At 35.0% G+C, this 21,477-nt stretch overlaps 1 protein-coding gene across 2 annotated transcripts in view; it reads left to right on the plus strand.

The window, feature by feature from the left end:
- The window catches only part of USP25 (ubiquitin specific peptidase 25), a 138,126-nt gene extending 131,127 nt beyond the window's left edge, over positions 1-6,999 (plus strand). For both annotated transcript variants that reach the window (XM_021671977.2, XM_021671980.2), the window contains 3 exons: positions 2,453-2,576; positions 5,910-6,105; positions 6,393-6,999. In XM_021671977.2, coding sequence (XP_021527652.1) covers positions 2,453-2,576; positions 5,910-6,105; positions 6,393-6,565 — 493 coding nt within the window. In that variant the 3' untranslated portion in view covers positions 6,566-6,999. The remainder of the gene's footprint in view (positions 1-2,452; positions 2,577-5,909; positions 6,106-6,392) is intronic.
- Positions 7,000-21,477: the final 14,478 nt, after the last annotated feature.

Consider the following 21,477-nt stretch of genomic DNA (forward strand, 5'->3'; position numbering starts at 1 on the left):
CAATAGCGTAAGATGAAAAAAGGCATTTCAGTGTTACAGATAAAGAAATCAGACTTCACAGAGATGTGGTAACTTTGTCAAGTTCACACAGCTAACTAGGAAGAAAAAATTAAAATAGAGACCTCTGTGTTCTTGTATAATTTAATGAAATCATGTAAATATAAAATGTATTCATTTATCTCAGTAAGAATTAAAAAGATGACACTGTCACTTTGTACCTATCTAGATAGCTTCTATATTAGTTGTTCCCAGTTAACATAGTTTAAGGGAATTTAAGATATAACTTGGAAATATGTTTAAATTTTATAATTTGCTTGTCACTTTTCAATTACATACTTACTCACAAAGCTAATATTCTAGTATAGTAAATGCTTATCAAATTAGAAGGATTAACTAGAAAATTAATAATGATGACAGATATTACTTATGGAATATCTTTTAAAGAAATATTGGCTTTATCACTTTAAATACAGCAGTTGTTATAGCTAGCTGTGTGTAACATATTGCCAAAAGGTTCAGTCAAAATTGTTTTTAATTAATATGTAAACATTTAAAGCCTTGAATGAAGTGCTTACTTATGGACCCTTGTCAGTTCTGTGAATAGTGAAGTGAAATCATGGTTGCAAGAACCATAATTTTATAGTAGCACAAGTGGAAGATAGAGTGTACCATGCTACATGATCTTATTTTGTCTTATATAAGAATATAATAATTAGATTTCTAAATCTTAATTCTGAATTTATTTGAATATACATTCGTAACCACTTTAAAGTTTGATAAAATATGGAACATTTTGCATACATCAGTAGAAAATTGGAACACGTTTTGGTTTCAGAGCAGTTCTCAAAGAGGTGACTCAGGTCTAGAAAGCCAGATGTGAATGTCGTTCAGAAGAGATGTTCTTAACAGGAAACCCCTTAGCTATAAAGGAAAAGATAGATGTTCTAGTTACTTATTGATGAACAAACTACTACAACTTAATGTTGTAACACAATATTTAATATTGTAATTTCCTTTGTTTTTCGTAAATAAAATCTTTAGCTGAGAATATGTTTAATTAACCTAATACTGTTTCAAAATAAAATGTTATACCCAAATTAATCTCAAAAACAAATTCTTAGAAAGCCATTTTCAAAAAATGTTTAAAATAAACTTATTTATCATGACACCTTCAGGTGTATAATTTGGTTTGCCATGAATGTATACATTAATTTTTGAATAATCTTACATTTAACATTTGGGGTGTGAAATGGATTCATTTTGTATCTAAGTACATGAATTAAGTAATTATTGGCAGGAGAGTCTAGAGTTTAAAATTGTTTCTTTACAATATTTTATTTTTTAAATTTTACATTTTCCATATTAATCTAACATATTAGAAGGATAATTAGTTTGGAGGTAAAAGTAATTCTTTATTAAATATTTTTCTCTTCCATTTTTGTTTTGTTTTGTATTTTTGAGTCGGGTCTTGCTCTGCTGCCAAGGCTGGAGTGCAGTGGTGTGATCATAGCTTAATACAGCCACTAACTTCTCAGTTCAAGAAGTCCTCCCCACCTCAGCCTCCCAAGTAGCTGGTACTACAGGCATGTACTGCGAGGCCCAGCTAATTTTTTTAAATGTTTTTGTAGAGACGAGACTCTCACTATGTTGGCCAGGCTGGTCTTGAACTCCTAGCCTCAGCTAATCCTCTCACACCACCTCCCAAAGTGTTGGGATTACAGGCATGAGCCACCATGCCTGGCCCCTTTTCTTCCCTTTTTAAAACCTAATTTGAACTTCATAATATCTAGACTTAATATAACACATAGGCCTAACTCCATCAGCTTTTTTATGTTTGGGGGCTTTTTGTTTTTGCTTTATTCCACTAGGTTTCCCAGATTTAGAAGCAGGCTTTCATTTTTCCACTTCCTCTATCTCCTTTAGATATTCTTATTATTATTTTTTTTTACCTTTTTCTCAGTAACTACACCTGTCTGCACATAGAAAAGAACCTGTCTAAGTAGTCATTGAACAAACTAAATGATGTCTGTGATCATAAAACAAAGTAACCTGAGTTTTTACTTCATACAACTGTGACAATGTGTTAAACAAGTAGGTTGCTGGCTTTCACATTAGCTTCAATTTTGAGTTTAAATGGAAGACATCAGGAAAATAAATACCAAGGAAGACAGAACTACCTGAATTTATCAGTTATTGCCTCTTTTCCAAGTTTTTTGCTTAATTTGTAGCTCCTATTTTATTTTGTACTTTTAAGATACAACTGTCTCCTGGTTTCAGATGTTGCTGTTGCTAAAAAGGTGCTCTCAGGCATACATTGCATCAGATGATATTTTTTATTATAAAGTAGGTAATCAAAACTTAAGCTTATACTTAAAATGTTTTATAATTGTAGCTGACTTCGTTTCTACAAAGGTGAAATACTAATGCTGTATGTTTCTTTTTAATTTTTAAGTTATATAGATTCCTTGCTGTTCCTCATCTGTGCTTATCAGAATAACAAAGAACTCTTGTCTAAAGGCTTATACAGAGGACATGATGAAGAATTGATATCACATTATAGGAGAGAATGTTTACTAGTAAGTTGAATGCATATAGTATGATCTTATCATTTTGTTTTACATTGGGCAAATTTTCCAGACTAATATATAAGTGACTGACTCCATAAATTCTGATGGGATAAGCATATGGTGATGTCTATAAACTGGTTCTGTTCCCTTCAGATAGCAAAGTACACTCAGTACTTTATTTTTTTCTCTTCATAAATCCCAAGTCCTGTAGGTGATAAATGAGAAATGTTCTTAAAATAGCATCAATTTGTTTACATTCATATATTTAGATTTCTTCATCCCACTACCACTGCATTTTTTGGTGGGAGAGAAATGGGTGCATACATCAGCCTTAAAAAAAGCTTTATGTAAGTCTATAAGAATATGCATGGAATGTATGAGAGTAATTTCTATTTAACTTAAAAATTGCATTTTGAGACATAAGAATAGTATAGCTGATTTTAAACATAAATACAACAAACACTTGATGGTTCCTCTGAAACATTCAAAAATAGCAAAGACCTGGAACCAACCCAAATGCCCATCGATGATAGACTGGACAGGAAAAATGTGGCACATATACACCATGGAATATTATGCAGCCATCAAAAACGATGAGTTCGCATCCTTTGTAGGGATATGGATGAACCTGGAAACCATCATTCTCAGCAAACTGACACAAGAACACAAAATCAAACATCGCATGTTCTCACTCATAGATGGGTGTTGAACAATGGGAACACATGGACACAGGGAGGGGAGCACTATACACTGGGGTCTGTTGGGGGACAGTGGGGGGGGGACAGCGGGGGGTGGGGAGTTGGGGAGAGATAGCATGGGGAGAAATGCCACATATAGGTGAAGGGGAGGAAGGCAGCAAATCACAATGCCACGTATGCACCTAGGCAACAATCTTGCATGTTTTTCACATGTACCCCAAAACCTAAAATGCAATTTAAAAAAAACGGTATAATATTTCTCATCATTTTTTGTTAATAACCCAGCCACACTTGGTTATTTATTTTTCATAGGAATTTAAATGAAACCTCATCAAAATTAATGTTCCTTTCAAGTTTTTTCATATTACATATTTACAGAGTGTCAGGTTCTGAGGGATACAAACATGAGTCAGATGCACTTCCTGTCCTCAGAAAACTCAGTCTGGTAGGAAACATACAGAAATGATTGTCATGTTCTGGAATAATTGCCATTATAAGAAATATGCAAAATGATATGCCTGAAATATTTGGGAAGAACCTTAAGAGAGAAGATAAACCCTGATCTGGATTTTGATGGATAAATAGGAGTTTTATTAATGATAGAGAAGGGAGCATATTCCAGTACATAACAGAAAAATCGAGATAAATTCATTGTGGCTAGCCAGGTTATGAGGAAGTGGGGTTAGGTAGAAGTAATGAAACTGACAATACTTGTTGATGTCAGATGATAAAGAAACTTATAGGACATTCAAATGAATTTGCACCAGTGTAAGTTTGGCATGATGAGGTTTTCAGAAAATAATTCTGATAATAATAATAGCATACTAGAGGATGGATAAGAAAGAAGTAGATTAAAGTCAGGAACCTTAGAGGGGAAAGTCAAGGGATGGAGGGTGAGGGCCTCAACTCAGGTAGTACAGTGGGTATGATAGTGAAGGAAATGAAATGAGGGCATGTCATAGCTGTTGGGTGAGTGGGAAGAAGGAAATGGAAGAATCAAAGCTGCCAAACTTTCTGGGTTTTCATTTAGTATTGGGTAATCTAATAGGAACAAGGTTGGCTTTGAACATGTTATATTTAAGATATTTCTAGGACATTCTTTGATTCAGTGAATTTAACATTAAACTTACTAAATTTTATATATCTTTTAATGCATACTTCCAAAAATTATAGTAGATACTTGAAGACTTACCTCATTTTATTCTTTTAAACCCTATGGATGGAAGATAAAATAATACCCTATTATTAATGCAAAGAAAGTGAAAACAAGAGATTTAGCTATTTTGTTCAAGATTGGTGTATTAGTCCATTCTCATACTGCTCTAAAGATACTACACAAGTTGGGGTAATTTATAAACGAAAGAGGTTTAATTGACTCACAGTTCCACATGGCTGGGGAGGCCTCAGGACTCATGGAGAAAGGTGAAGGGGAAGCAAAGACCTTCTTCACATGGCAGCAGGAGAGAGAAAAGTGCAAGCAGGGGAAATGCCAGATGCTTATAATACTATGAGATCTCGTGAGGCTCACTCCTTGTCACAAGAACAGCATGGGGGAAACTGCCCCCACGACCTGATTACCTCCCACCAGGTCTCTTCCTCAACACCTGGGGATTACAATTCAAGATAAGATTTGGGTGGGGACAGAAAGCCTAACCATCTCAATTGGGTAATTGATTCATGGCCAAGGTGGACTTATAGCCAAGCCTCTTTCCAAAACCAAAATAAATTGCACAAGAATTATGTGGTGTAAACCTAAATATATAACTTTTGTATTTGAAATTCAGCTTTAAAAGTCAAATTTATCATATATTTATCTCATATATTTCTTATTACATGGATTTCTCTCTTCTGCTAGATCAGTGATCAGCACACTATGGCTTGTGCTCCATCTACCACTTGTTTTTATAGATAAGTTTTATTGAAATATAGCCATTTGCATTCATTTGTATATTATGTATTGTTGCCTTTTACTATAATGGCAGAGTTGAGTAGTTGCAACAGAAACTATGTGGCCTTCAAAGCCTAAAATAGTCCCTGTCTGGCTCTTCACAGAAAAAGTTTGCAAATCCCTGTACCAAATTTTAAGCATCATGAGAGTTTTCTGTATTAAATCACTTGCGTGCTCCTGCATCTGGAAAAATTCTGGCACATGATATGTACTCTGTAGGAATTTTTTGAAGGAATAAGTGAATTGATTACCTTTCTATTTTTATATTAAGGAATATAGTAGTGTATATTCAGTTGACATTTATAGAGATTCGTTTTTCAGAAATTAATATGGAGTCTGCATTTCTTTATTGATAAAACTATTTTGATTGCTTGTAAAATTTTATAATTGGGGGAAATTAATCTCTAGAGAAGAAAAAAATGGCCCATATCATGATGATTGACATAATGTAAGCCAAACATGAATGAAAAACAGTGTTTTCTCCACCACTGTTTGCTTTTGTTTCTTTTGTTGTCATATGCATAGGTTTTTCTAAAGAGAGGTTTTCAGTTCTAGAATAGGTTGAGATTGTTTTCTCTAAATACCATTTGTTCTAATAGTTTGTGAACATATTTGTGTTGTCTTCCATATTAATATTTAACAGATATTTAAAAACGAAACAAAAACCTAGTCTTTTGTTTTTTTCATTGCATTAAGAAATTAAATGAGCAAGCCGCAGAACTCTTTGAATCTGGAGAGGATCGAGAAGTAAACAATGGTCTGATTATCATGAATGAGTTTATTGTCCCATTTTTGCCATTATTACTGGTGGATGAAATGGAAGAGAAGGATATACTAGCTGTGGAAGATATGAGAAATCGATGGTGTTCCTATCTTGGTCAAGAAATGGAATGTAAGTTTAAACAATGGTAGTATGCAACTAAGTTGTTGAGATTAAACACGGTTAGAATTAGATGTTATTCTTGCCATTTTTTATATTAAATATAAGTATTATGTTTAATATTTTCACATGCACATTATTACTCTTTTTCCGTATTGCTGAGCTAAGCTGTGTGCATTGCATTTGTCTCCCCAAAATGGCAATTATCTTACCTATTATGGCAAGTCAATATTAATAAATCATGTTGAGAATGATCATGTGATAATTTCTATCTTTAGTTAAATTGTTTCTATTTGCAGCACACCTCCAAGAAAAGCTGACAGACTTTTTGCCAAAACTGCTTGATTGTTCTATGGAGATTAAGAGTTTCCATGAGCCACCGAAGTTACCTTCGTATTCCACGCATGAACTCTGTGAGCGATTTGCCCGAATCATGTTGTCCCTCAGTCGAACTCCTGCTGATGGAAGATAAACTGCACACTTTCCCTAAACACACTGTATAAACTCTTGTTAGTTCTTAACCCTTGCCTTCCTGTCACAGGGTTTGCTTGTTGCTGCTATAGTTTTTAACTTTTTTTATTTTAATAACTGCAAAAGACAAAATGATTATACAGACTTTAGTCAGACTGCAAACAATAAAGCTGAGAATCGCATGGCGCTCAGACTTTGTTTTAACCGGAACTGATGTATAATCACAAATCTAATTGATTTTATTATGGCAAAACTATGCTTTTGCCACCTTCCTGTTACAGTATTACATTGCTTTTATCTTTTCTTTCTCAACAGCTTTCCATTCAGTCTGGATCCTTCCATGACTACAGCCATTTAAGTGTTCAGCACTGTGTACAATACATAATATTTGGTAGCTTGTAAATGAAATAAAGAATAAAGTTTTATTTATGGCTACCTATGTGTTTGTAAGCAGGTATATTGTATATTAGTGTATCATTTAGTAATAATATATAAATGAATTTTGTTTGGGGATTAAGATTGGGCAGTGAATAGATTAATAGTCTTTTAATTCTGCTCTAATGGTAGCAGATTGGAAAATTTTTAAGTATTTGACACTTAAATTTATCTATATTTTTAACAAAGTTCTTGAACTTAGTATGGCACCTGAACCTGTTTTGAATTCAATCAGGTTTTTACTCAAGTAAGTGGTTGATTTTTAAGTCAAACTACACTGAAACTTTTAACCTTTTCTTAGATTAATCTTTTTAAATGCACTTAAAATATATAGCAAGGTGATTATTTCAAGAGAATCCCAAAGTACTTGAATAAGGGCTATTGTAAAACTTAAAAGAAATATTTATATATGCACATATATACACATACACACATGTATATTCTTCATAATGGAGGGCAATGTTTTGCAATACATGTCATTCTATTTTTGTATATTGTGTATCACTTTAGTTGAAAATGTTCTCTACTAATTAATACTGTGAAACAAAATTGATATTGTTTAACTAGAAGTTACGAGCATCTTAACTGCCTTTATTCCTTTTCAAAATGAAAAAACCTATAGAACATTTTGTAGATGAAACTTACTGTTTAAGATTAATGAATTAATATTGTGAATGAAAATCAAAATCCATACTTTAATCATGTTACTAACAACCTATTTTTTGAATTCATAAAAATTTTTTTATAAATGATGCTTTGTGAGCATAGTAAAATAGACTATTATACTATGTGTATGTTTGATACAGTGTTGCCAAAATTAGTGTTCTTTGTAAGTGCCTCTTAGAAAAGATCCTGGATGGAGGAGTAAGAAAAAATATTATGCTATTGTGTGATGCTCTTTGTAAAGGTGTCAATGTTCTAGTAAGATATTAATGACAAGGAATTGGTACTATTCTTTTTGTAAAGTTAGATTTTGCATATTGTACCTATCAAAATATGTTTGGGTTTAAATTTTAAGTTGTCTACTGAGCAGAATTCTGCATTGGTTTTTCCAGTCCTGTTAAAAGTTTAGAAACTTCATATATGTTATCACAGCTTTTGTAAAGTATCCTTAATATTTTATGTTATTCTACCACAGTGTTGTAAAGTTGTTTGTATTTGTGTGTATAACTGACTGCTGAGACACAAAATGCTCAAACACCATATGGAAATTATTTCTTTCAAAGACACATCCAGAGAATTGTGTCACTCTTGCCCTGAAGGTAAGTATTATTATTGTATTTACTATATACTTAAAAACCAGGCTGTTCATTCCTAGTAATGAATTTGAAATAATTTATTTAAGGTATTTTTTTCTATACCTACAGAAGCAACTTAATATTGGTTTTTAATGTAATTGTCAGATTTAGATCACTGAAATTTCTTTTTTTAAAAAAATTTCCAACTTTTAAGTTCAGGGGTACATGTGCAGGCTGTGCAGGTTTCTTACATAGGTAAATGTGTGTCATGGTGGTTTGTTGCACAGATCAACCGATCACCTAGGTATTAATCCCAGCATCCACTAGCTATTCTAACTGATCCACTTCCTCCTCCCAACCCCCACCCTCTGCCAGACACCAGTTTGTAGTGTTCCCCCCACCATTGAGGCCATATGCTCTAATCATTTAGCCACCACTTATGAGAACATGCAGTATCTGGTTTTCTGTTCCTGTGTTAGTTTGCTCAGGATAATGGCCTCCAGCTCATCCGTGTCTCTGCAAAGGACATAATTTCATTTCTTTATGATTGCATAGTATTCCATGGTGTATGTGTACGTTTTCTTTATCCAGTGTATCATTGACAGGCATTTAGGTTAGATTCCATGTCTTTGCTATTGTGAATCGTGCTTCAATGAACATACACATGCATGTAACAAAACAGTTTACATTCCTTTGAGCATACATCCAGTTATGGGTTTGCTGGGTCAAATGGTATTTCTGGCTTTAGGTCTTTGAGGAATCATCACAGTCTTTCACAGTGCTTGAATTAATTTACACTTCCACCAACAGTGTAAAAGTGTTTCTTTTTCGCCACAAACTTGCTAACATCTGTTGTTTCTTGACTTTTTAATAATAGCCATTTTTAATGGTGTGAGGTGGTGTCTCTGTGATTTTGATTTGTATTTCTCTAATGATCAGTGATACAGAGCTTTTTGTCATATGCTTGTAGGCCACATGTATGTCTTCTTTTGAGAAGTATCTGTTCATGTCCTTTGCCCACTTTTTAATGGGGTTGGTTTTTTTTTTTCTTCTTGTCAATATGGTTAAGTTCCTTATAGATGCTGGATACAAGACCTTTGTCACATGCACAGATAAACATTTTCTCCCATTCTGTAGGTTGTCTCTTTACTCTGTTATTTGTTTTGCTATACAGAAGTTCCTTAGTTCAATCAGATCCCATGTGTAAATTTTTGCTTTTGTTGCCATTGCTTTTGATATCTTCGTCATGAAATTTTGCCCATTCCTATGTCCTGAATGGTATTACCTACGGTTTCTTCTAGGGTTTTTATAGTTTTGAGTTTTACATTTAAATCTTTAATCCATCTTGAATTTTTTATATGGTGTAAGGAAAGTGTCCAGTTTCAATTTTCTGCATATGGCTAGCCAGTTCTCCTAGCGCCATTTATTAAATAGGGAATATTTTTCCCATTGCTTGTTTTTGTCAAGTTGTAGAAGATCAAATGGCTATAGGTGTGCAGGCTTATTTCTGAGTTTTAAGTTCTGTTCCATTGGTCTATGTGTCTGTTCTAGTAACAGCACTGTGCTGTTTTGGTTACTATTGCCTTGTACTGTCATTTGAAGTTGGGTAGTATGATGCCTCCAGCTTTGTTCTATTTGCTTAGGATTGCCTTGGCTATTCAGGGTTTTTTGTTTTTTGTTTCATATGAATTTTTAAACAGTCTTTTCTAATTATGTGAAGAACGTCAATGGTAGTTTAATGGGAATAGCACAGAATCTATAAATTGCTTTGGGTAGTATGGACATTTTCAAGATACTGATTCTTCCTATCCGTGAGCATGAAATTTTTTTCCGTTTGTTTGTGTCCTCTCTGATTTCCTTGAGCAGTGGTTTGTAGTTCTCTTTGAAGAGCTCCTTCACTTCCCTTATTTGCTGTATTTCTAGGTATTTTATTCTTTTTATGGCAGTTGAGAATAGGAGTTCATTTGTGATTTGCCTCTTGGTTTGCCTGTTTTTGGTATATAGGAATGCTAGCAATTTTTGCACGTTGATTTTGTATCCTGAGACTTTGCTCAAGTTGCTTATCATCTTAAGAAGCTTTTGAGCTGAGAAAATGGGATTTTCTAGGTAGAGGATCATGTCATCTTCAAACAAAGATAGTTTGTTTTCTTTCTTCTTATTTGAATATCTTTATTTCTTTCTCTTGCCTGATTGCTCTGGTTGGAACTTCTAGTACTATGGTGAATAGAAGTGGTGAGAGAGGACAACCTTGTCTTATACAGGTTTTCAAGTGGAATACTTCCAGCTTTTGCCCATTCAGCATGATATTGGCTGAGGGTTTGTAATAGGTGGCTCTTATTATTTTGCAGTGTGTTCATTTAATATCTAGTTTATTGAGAGGTTTTAACATGAAGTAACGTTGAATTTTATTGAAGGCCTTTTCTGCATCTATTGAGATAGTGTGGTTTTTGTCTTTAGCTTGTTTATGTGATGAATCACATTTATTGATTTTTATATGTTGAACCAACCCTGCATCCTAGGAATGAAGCCTACTTGATCGTGGTGGATAAGCTTTTTGATGTGTTGCTATATTCCATTTGCCAGTCTTTTGTTGAGAATTTTTGCATTGATGTTCATCAGGGATATTGGCCTGAAGTTTTTGTTGTTGTCATTGTTGCTGTATGTCTGCCAGGTTTTGGAATCAGGCTGATGCTGGCCTCATAGAATGAGTTAGGGGAGAGTCCTTTTTAATTTTTTGAAATATAGTTTCAGGAGCAATGATTTCAACTAACTCTTCTTTGTACCTCTGGTGGATTTCATCTGTGAATCCGCCTGGTACTGAACTTTTCTTGGTTGGTAGGCTATTATTACTGCCTCAGTTTCAGAGCTCATTATTTGTCTGTTCAGGGATTTGGTTTCTTCCTGGTTCAGCCTTGGGAGGCGTACATGTCCAGGTATGTTTCCATTTCTTCTAGATTTATGTGAATAGATGTGGTCATAATATAATCTGATGGTTGTTTGTATTTCTGTGGGGTCAGTGGTGACATCCCGCTTATAATTTCTGATTGTGTTTATTGGAATCTTCTCTCTTTTCTTCATTTGCCTAGCTAGTGTCTAGCTAGATTTTTTTTCCAAAAAATTAGCTTCTGGATTCCTTGATTGTTTTGAAGGGTCTTTTTTGTGTCTCTGTCTCCTTCAGTTCAGCTCTGATACTGCTTATTTCTTGCCTTCTAGCTTTGGAGCTTGTTGGCCCTTAGTTTTCTAGTTATTTTAGTTGGGATGTTAGGTTGTTGAGATCTTTCCAGCTTTTTGATATGGCCATTTAGTGCTACAAATTTCCTTCTTAACATTGCTTTAGCTATGCTCCAGAGATTCTGATATGTTGTATCTGAAATTTCTTTATATAATTTACCATGTTAAATATAACTCATAGCTAATAACTTCAGAATTGGAACCTCATAGAACTCTTGTCCATAGCAGATTTCACTTTGATTTAAATGACTCTTATTTTGGTTACTATGGCACTCCTTCCTACCCCCAAACATAACATTTTGAAATAATTCAGAGTAGAATTCATATAGATAGAACTTCAGACATCTCAGGAGACCAGTGGGCGTGAGTGAACGTGTAAGGACCCCTCTAATACATTTCACATCCATTACGTTACAACAGTGACCATACACTAAATTAGTAGTTCTCCAAGTGTATTCTCCAGATCAGCAGGCAGCTTCAGCAGCTGGGAACATGTTAGAATTGAATTTTTTCTTTTTTTCTTTTCTTCTTTTTTTTTTTGAGATGGAGTCTCACTCTGTCGCCATGCTGGAGTGCAATGGCTCGATCTTGGCTCATGCAACTCCCACCTCCCAGGTTCAAGCGATTCTCCTGCATCTGCCTCCCGAGTGGCTGGGCCTACAGGTGCACGTCGCTATGCCCAGCTAATTTTTGTATTTTTAGTAGAGATGCAGTTTATTCATGTTGGTCAGGGCTGGTTTCGAACTCTGGTGATCTGCCCCCTTGGCCTCCCAAAGTTCTGGGATTATAGGCGTGAGTCACTGTGCCCAGCCCAAAGTGAAAATTTTTTAGTCCCACCTTAGAGCTGCCAGTTCAGAAACTTTTCAAATAACCTGTATTATAACAAGTCCTTCAGATAATTTTGACGTTTACTAAAGTTTGAGAGCCACTTCACTAAATGAAACTATTGATAGCACTTGTGCACCGTAAATTAATGCTGTTTAATTGTCTTTCACTTGCGATCTGTTGTTTGTTGGAAGCTTTTTTTGTGTTTCCCTCACTTGAAATTTCAAGGAAGCATCTAAATTTTCTTTTCTTTTTTTTCTTTTTTTTTGCTTAGTTTTACATTTAACTGAGAATAAGGTAGGTATCTGATTGTCCAAAAGTTCAGTTTATTTTATGATTTAAACTTGTTGAGTTATGCCTCTGGTTCCTGTCATTCTCTCGGGGAACAAAAATGTGGATGCTTGGGGAAGTGGAGGTGGACGGTGAATGTGAGTACTCTCGTGTGATTTTTTATTTTTTTTAATTTACATTGTAAATATGTTAAATACCATTTGTCGTGCCCATGATAACTTCATCCAAAATATATGTATGAGTCTGCTAAGAGATGCCATAACAAAATAACATAGGCTTGATGGCTTAAACAACAGAAATTTGTCTTCTAGTTCTGAAAGCTGGAAGTCTAACATCAAGCTGTTGGTGGATTTCTTTTCCCCTAAGGCCTCTCTCATTGGCCTGCAGACCACCACATTCTCTCTATGTTCTCACCTAGCCTTTTCTCTGTGTGCTGCATCCCTGGCCTTTCTTCCAATTCTTTTTTTTTTTTTTTTTTTGAGATGGATTTTCACTCTTGTTACCCAGGCTAGAGTGCAATGGCGCGATCTCGGCTCACCGCAACCTCCGCCTCCTGGGTTCAGGCAATTCTCCTGCCTCAGCCTCCTGAATAGCTGGGACTACAGGCATGCGCCACTGTGCCCAGCTAATTTTTTGTATTAGTAGAGACGGGGTTTCACCATGTTGACCAGGATGGTCTTGATCTCTTGACCTCGTGATCCACCCGCCTCGGCCTCCCAAAGTGCTAGAATTACAGGCTTGAGCCACCGCGCCCGGCCTCTTCCAATTCTTATAAGGACCCCAGTGACATTGGATTTGAGCCCCATCCTTATGACCTCAGTTATCCTTAATTACCTCTTTAAGGGCCCTTTCTCCAAACACAGTCATGTTAGGGGGTTAAGGCTTCAGTGTATGAATTTGGGGGACAATGTAGTCTAAAATGGTATGTGACAGCCCAGTTTATATACCTGCTTTCCAGAAACAAGAGTATGATTGTTAACGTCTTCTCTTTAGCCTCAAGATATAGTGCAAATATCTGTGGTTCCATTCTTAGATATGCTTTATTTTACTTTTTCTAAAAACTATATTAAAAGTTTAGCAATCCCAGTTAGAAATTGCTTATAATGCATTCATCTAATCAGCTCATTATTTTTAATTGGACAAATTTTTATTTCCATATTTACTCCTGGTCTTGTTTATTTCATCAGTTTCACCTGCAGTTATACCATGGATATGTTTCTATTTTGCTAGTGTTTTGATTCTTACTTATCACACGTCCCATTTTCATCTCCCGTACCACTCCCAGCCTAGAGTGGTACCACTGTAGCCACATACTTTTCCATGTTTGGATAACCTTATGCAGCATATACACCTAAATGGTGGTGGGTTTTTTGGAGGGTGAGGTGATAGTGGAAGAGGGAGAGGGTCATTGTTTTTACAAAAATTAAGTTTTATCTATTTTACATATTCTTTCCCTCTGTCTTCCCCTTGTACTTTCCAACCTGTAGTTTCTTCATTTTCTAATTAGCTTTGTAGGAGTGACTTAAAATAAAAAATAATGAAATAGTGTAGCACTGATAATAATAGAATAAAAAGAAACCACACACATGCACACCAAAATTTCAAATATCTTTATTCATTCCATATACAGTTCTCAATGGGTATTTCAGACTTTCACTACCATCTTCAGCCTCTCCCATTCAATGCCAGCTTCTCTTAACACTGGATGATCTTTCTTTGCCTAATCAAGAAAACTGGAAATGTTAGGTATGATCCTTCTTTCAACTTTGTGCCTCCCATCTATAAATTTACAGGTAATTATTTGTTAGCCAGCATGTAATAAAGGGTTAAACATTGATAACCCAATATGAAGAAAATAGAATCAGAATATACCATAAAATGAGCTTATACATTTAAACATATGTCCACTATTTGGGGAGTGTGTTTGCTCTTCTACAGAAGGAATCCAGACAGCTCACTTTTTCACCTTAAACCTCATACAACATGTTTGTGGCTCTCTTATTTTTTCAGTAATCTAGAACTAGACCAGTATTCTTTTGTTGTTGTTGTTTTGTGGGGTTTTTGTGTATATTTTTAATTGTTTGAGACAGGGCCTCACTCTGTTGCTCAGGCTGGAGTGCAATGTATAGTCTCTGCTCACTGCAACCTCTGACTCTGACTCAAACAGTTCTCCCAGTTTAGCCTCTGGGACGACAGGTGCAACCCACCATACTTGGCTAATTTTTTAATTTTTTGTAGAGATGAGGTCACACTATATTGTCCAGGCTAGCTAGTCCCAAGCTTCTGGGCTCAAGTGGTCCTCTCACCTCCGCCTCCCAGACCCCTGGGATTACAGGTGCGAGCCACTGCACTGACCTAGAGTAGTATTCCTAATCCTAGTTGTGCATCAAAAGCATATGAGGAGCTTTTTTTTTTTCTTTAAAGTGTCCAGAGCTTATGTGTATTAAAGGGATTTTAATGTGAAAGCTGGAGTTGAGATAGTTGCTTTTTCAATTTAAAGATTTGCTTGTGGCCCTACTGTGACGCTGATTGAGTCTAGCTAAAGTAGGGTGGAGGAATTTGCTTTTTTGCAGTACTTTATATTACGTGAAAGGGGAGGGGGCTTCAGATTGCTAATGTTCCCTCAGCCATAGAGCATGCTCATTTTTGACTTGTGCTCTAGCCAAAGCTGCATGAAAGTATTTTCAGTCCCTACTGGAATTCTCTTTTGATTGGTTAAGAGTGCAGGCTCTGGAAACAAAATGCCTGGATTCAGATTCTGGCTCTGCTATTTATTTGCTGTGTGTTGACCTTGAATGAGTGATTTAACTTATCTGCCCCTCAGTTTCTTCATCTATAAAATGGGTGTTACAACATAACACAGTTTAGAGTTTTTTTTTTTTTTTCTTTCTTTCTTAAGGTTTTGCTCAAGGTTTGGTACTTGGCACCTTTCTCACGCTTTTCACTTTTTCTGGTTGTATCTGTTAGTTCGTCATCTTATTCTGCCTCCATGATTCTCAAGTCATTGTTTTCTAACCATACCCATGTGAGTTCTAGACCAATACATATTTGCAGTTGTCTTTTCTGCACATACACCTGGATGTTTCACAGACACTTTTGACTTTGCACATCTGAACTCATCACATTTTCCCAAATCTGATTGTCTTATACTTCCTTGATGAAATGATGTAATAATCCCGAAATGAAGAATTATTCTCAATTCTGCTTTTATTTCCCATTGATTACCAAGTGTCAAGAAGTCAGATTTTTTTTATACTCCTCAGTACTATGGCTGATCAGGTCCCTCATCTCTTAATTTGACTGTTAGATTTGTCCATGAGTAGCACTCTTCGTTCTTGCCCCTGAATTCATCTTCACACTGCTGGCAGAATAATCTTTTAAAGTGGTTTGTTTTACATGTCTGTCTTCCACTGCTGGACTGAGCTGTTATAGGAGATTGTATCTCTCTTTTTTGTAATCCTAGCACATGTTAAAATATCTGGCAACTTAGAGGTGCAGTCTTCTGGTTACCCTAGACCTGCACTAATACAGTTGCCATTAGCCATTTAAATTTAAATAAGATTAAACATTCCGTTAATTAGTACTACTAGCTATATTTCAAATTCTCATAGCCACATGTGACTATTGACTACTATATTGGACAACATTTTAGAACATCTCCATTATCATAGGAAGTTTCACTAGACAGAGCTACCCCAGCAGACCTTTGCTGATAACGGACATCTTTCAGTATCAACATCCTTTTAACATTCAGACGTCTCCCAAATGCTAACCTTAATAGATTAGCCTTCAGCATTTACGTCTCTCTATCTTGATCCTGCAGTCGATAAGTTTACTGTGTCTGCTCTGCAGAGGGCACCACTACCAGCATGTGTCCAATCAGGAAAGCTGACACACATAGTTCAACAGAGGAGATGTGAGTACAGAGGCATTAGAGAGTAACCCAGGGATCACAAATGTAGGATGAAGCTACTAGTCCTAAAGGTAGGAAAACAAATCAGAAAAAGTTGGGGTTACCAGAGCCTTAAAGTCTCAAAAAGGGTCATCATGGCATTAGTGCTCAGACTCTTGAGGAGGCTCACCACCTACCTGCTCATGGTAATTCTGAGGGGTACAGTAATGACAGTTCTAGAAATTCCTAAGTAGTTGAAAGCTGGCATCCACTGCTATTATTACAAAGCTGATAGGACTCATTATCAGAGATGAACTAGATCTTGTTTCATCTTCCTTCCAACTTCCTTTTAGTACTTCCTGCTAGCAGAACCTAATATGCAGCAGTCAGAGGGGTCAGGGAAGGGTAGTTTGCAGAGTCTCAGTCCCAGCACACACAGCAGTGGACAGAAGGGTGGAATTGGAGCTGGGAAACAATAGATGAAGAACACTGGCTTCCTTCAAAGACTCCTTTTTATCTAAAGATACTAGCCCCTAAAACGCCAGATACTCAGGGACACTCTGGGGACCTCAAGAATAAGTGTACTAGTTTGGATTGAAATCTTACTACTATTTTCTATTAAATAAGACTGTAATACCACTATATAATGCTTTATTTTAAAAACTGACAGTGGATGAATCTGCATATTATAATCAGATGTTCATGCCCATCCATTTATTGAGTGCCTGCCACATGCCACACAATCTATCAGGTGATATGTATATAAAAAAACTTAGATAATAAGACAAAAGTAATCCACCCAAATTCATCTATAAATCCATAGTTAGGGACTGTTAACATTTTTGTGTTCATGCCTGTGGGCATCTTTCTGTGCATATGCACATACACACATAACAAAATGTCATAAAAACTTTATAATAAATGAAGATGTGTTTCCAAGAAAGTGTGTTTCCAAGAAAGTATGTATCCATCTACCTGTCTCCTGCTGTATAGTGTTTTATTAAAAGGAGAATGCTCCATCACTGTTTATCTGTGCACATACAGCATAGGCTGCTACATATGTCTATATATGTTTTATGTACTTTGTCTTTCCACTAAAATTTCTAAATGTGTAATTTCTTTGTGGGACACTGAATATGTAGATTTAAAATTTTGTGCTACATTGTCAAACTGCCCTTCACCAAAGCTGTTACAGTTTACACTGCCACCAGTAGTGCATGACACTCTTCTTTCATACACTCAGTAACAGAATTATTGGTCTTTAATATTTTTCATTGATAGCCAAAAGTGTATTCTTCGCATTTTAAAATTTTTAGTGAGAGCATGTTCCAATATGTTAATTGGCTGTTTGTGGTTCTTGTATAGTTAACTACCTGTTTACACCCTTTACACATTTTCTTTTGGGTGTTCATGTCTATATAACTTTGCAGTAGCTCATATTAGGAATCATTCTTATTACATTGCAAATATTTTTATGATTAATTTATTATTGCATTATGACCATTCTTATGTAGTCAAATCTGTTTCTCTTCTATTTCTGCCTTAGGCATAATGCATAGAATTTTCCCTGTGCAGGGTTATAAAAATACTCATGTTTTCTCCTGATATTTTTATGATTTCATTTTTATATCAGTCTTTAATGCAGTTGATAGTTACATTAAAGTAGTGAAGTAAAGAGTCAACATTTTCTGTCAGCATTATCTGGTTGTCATAATACCATTTATAAAATAATTCCTACTCTTCCTCATTGATCTAAAATGTAACTTCCACTAGATAATAATTTTTATGTTTGATATTTACAAGACCATTCAGCTCTATTTTGTCTATTCAGCTACTTTCACTGATTTAATTATTGTTGCTTTTTATTGTTTGAATGTGTATTTAAAATATTTGTTTTATAACTAATACAAAGTTTCATACCTAATACGTCAAGTATTACTTCCCAACACATACTCTCTTACCTCCTTCATAATTCCGGACTCTAACAGATAAACTGTAGAATTAATCTTCCTTCACATACAGATTCCATTAGTACTCTGATTATAATACAGGATACATAGATACATAGGACAGTACATGGTTCATATAGAGAAATTGCCTTTTCAATATTGAATATTATAAGAATATTGTTTGTCCTATTAGGTTCACATGTCCCTCAGTAGAGTTTTTAGATTACTTTTATTTTTCTTTAGGTAATTCTAGATATCTTAATGTGTTTTAATGTCCTTATAGTATTTATGAATGTGCTCTTTTCTCCCTCTTTACAAAAATGTTTTCTAATTGAATATTTTCATTTTTGTAATCTCAGTACCTCATCACACAAATTAGTAAGGGCCTCAAATAACTTTTATTTTGGCAGGTATATCTGCTAATATTTACCACTTCAGACATTAAAAACGTAATTGAAAAGTGACATGTCTGTGTAACATTTATGTTAGCATAATTATTTTAAGCGAAAAATGCTAAATTTTCTGCCTAGCTCTTTTGGAGGCTTGTAGGGAAATAAAATACTGATTATAACTGTCCCTGTGCTCACACTTCCAAGAATAACACATAGAACTAATTTGAAATTTGGACTAGGAAAGACTAAACTATTGATCATCTTAAAAATTGATGGAAATCATTTTTCATGGTAGTCATATAATTTCTTGGAAATTAGATAAGTTCTCAGAAAAGTTAAAAGTAGGGGTGACAGTGTGGAACTTAAGCATTTCTGTTAGTCTGGATACCACCCTTTGACAACTGCTTTTTGTGTGGGTCGTACTTCCTTGCCCCATAGTTTGAAAGTGTCTCCAAGAAGAAAGTTTATCTGGTGTGCTTTACTGCTCTCAAGTATTGCAGCCTTGTGCTGTCCATTGTCCAGACACTGAAAAGAATTGCTTCATATATTTCTATCTAACTTTGATTATTAATGACAGGGAAGTTATTCAGATACCAACTGTTCCATGATGACTAAATCTCAAATCTTACAGAAGATACCATAGGAGAGTGTCTTTAAGTCTTGGAATCTTGGAATAACGATGGATCTCTTACACACACACACACACACACACACACACACACAAAACATGATGGAGACTTTTGATAAATTTAATCACATTAAATGTTCTGTCTATCAAGATTCCCTAAAGACCGTGGAAAGATGGCAATTTATTGGGAGAAGATACTTGGAACATGCAAGGCAAATGACAATGCACTAATAATGAAACTACATAAAGAATGGACTTGGGGCTTGGGTAAAGTATGACATGCTGTCTGAAATGTCCCCAGATAGTTTCATTTAAAAAATGAAGTAAATAGGCTAGCTAAAGAAGAACCCATAGACAAAAGAATTGATGACATAGTTCAAAAGAATTGATGACAGGGCATATTCATAACCCGTAAAATAAAAGTGGATGCAGCTAAACAACTACAATACTTTAAAAAGGTTTTGACAGGTTTAGAAAATGAGCCACAAAGCAGATTAAAATAAACTACCACACATACATTTAAATCAATACAAACATGCCTGATAATTAAAAAAAAAAAAAAAAGGCTTGAACAAGCACTTTACAAAAAAAAAAAAAAAAAAAAAAAGCTGATCAACTAATCAATGTGGAATGATGTTCAGTCTTATTAGCAGCCAGGAAAATGCAGGTTAAAACTACAAGGAGATACCAAACGCATGTAAAATTGAAAAAAAAATTTAGCCATTCTCACTACCAACTGTTGGTGAAGATGTGTATATAGTGATGGGAACACTCATTATACTAGTGGGTAAGTCAGTCCAGCCACTTTGGATTATTTGTAAAAATCTGAAGTTATGAGTATATTATTCAGCAATTCCGAAGTATTTTTTTCTCAAGATATTTGGATACATGTGTACAATTTTACATGTACAAAATGTTCTTGGAAGCATTGTTTGTATTAGCAAAAACTGGAAACATATCCATCAACAGTAAACACATATACTATATTAATATAATGGAATACTATACTGCAATAAAAAGGAGCAAACCACAGTTGCATATATTAACGGGTGAAATAGTATTGAGTGAAATAAGACAAAACACATTATAGTATAATTTAATGCTTCAGAAAACCTTAGGTGAACCCAAAACATACAAGAATGCACTCATGGATGGTAGAACTAAAGACAGAAGGATTGCCCTGTAAGTAAGATTAATAATTACTCATAGGAAGGAGGAAAGATGTATGGTTTGAAAGGGACATTTGGGAGTGGCTAAACTTGCTTCAAATATTCAATTTTGTGTTTTAATCCAAAAGTTTGCAATTGAAGTTCTACACTTGGGACGTAGAGTAGGATTGTCCCTTGGAGATATAAAGATAAATACAAATGTAAATCATCAACTCTAGGATGTATTTATAGCCAAGGGAATTCATGATACCATGTAATGAAATGATAAAGAGGAGAAAAGGGCCTTGACTGAGTTCTGAGGAGCACCGAAAGGTTCTGTGTTGGAGGGAAAATCTGCGAAGAAAATAGAGACAAATAATGAAGTAGCAAAGTCTGTTATCTCTTAGGAGAATTCTTCCAAACGTAAGAAGTAGGCACCTATGTGAAGTGCTTCAGAGTGAAATGAAGATGGATGAGTAGGCAATCTGGACAAGGGTGATTTCAGAGTGGTGGGGACGAAAGCATGTTGGAGTGGCTTCAGGAGTTCAGTGGGGATGTCGTTTCCCAGAAGCATGCATCATACAGCTGGAAAACGCTTCTATTAACAATACACAGGATTGAATAAAATATTAATGTTGAAAGTTTTAACGCATTCCTTAGACTAAGAAGAAAGGAAACTATTCTTAATGGCCAAGAATCAAGAAAACCTGAAATCATTTTGACCAACTAATCTAAAAGAATTACTTTTTCAGTCTTTTCATAGAAAATTTTATGAAATAGTTAATATATAAAGGGGTGTGGCCAAAAAGGAGTAAAATTATAGATTACTGGATTTAATGGTATTTATTGGTATTTGTCATATTTTTGTAATTTTAATTTTCATC

This window comes from Aotus nancymaae, unplaced genomic scaffold (genome assembly GCF_030222135.1).
Source record: "Aotus nancymaae isolate 86718 unplaced genomic scaffold, 86718_ANA_hifiasm-v0.15.2.pri h1tg000022l_1, whole genome shotgun sequence".
Taxonomy (NCBI): domain Eukaryota; kingdom Metazoa; phylum Chordata; class Mammalia; order Primates; family Aotidae; genus Aotus; species Aotus nancymaae.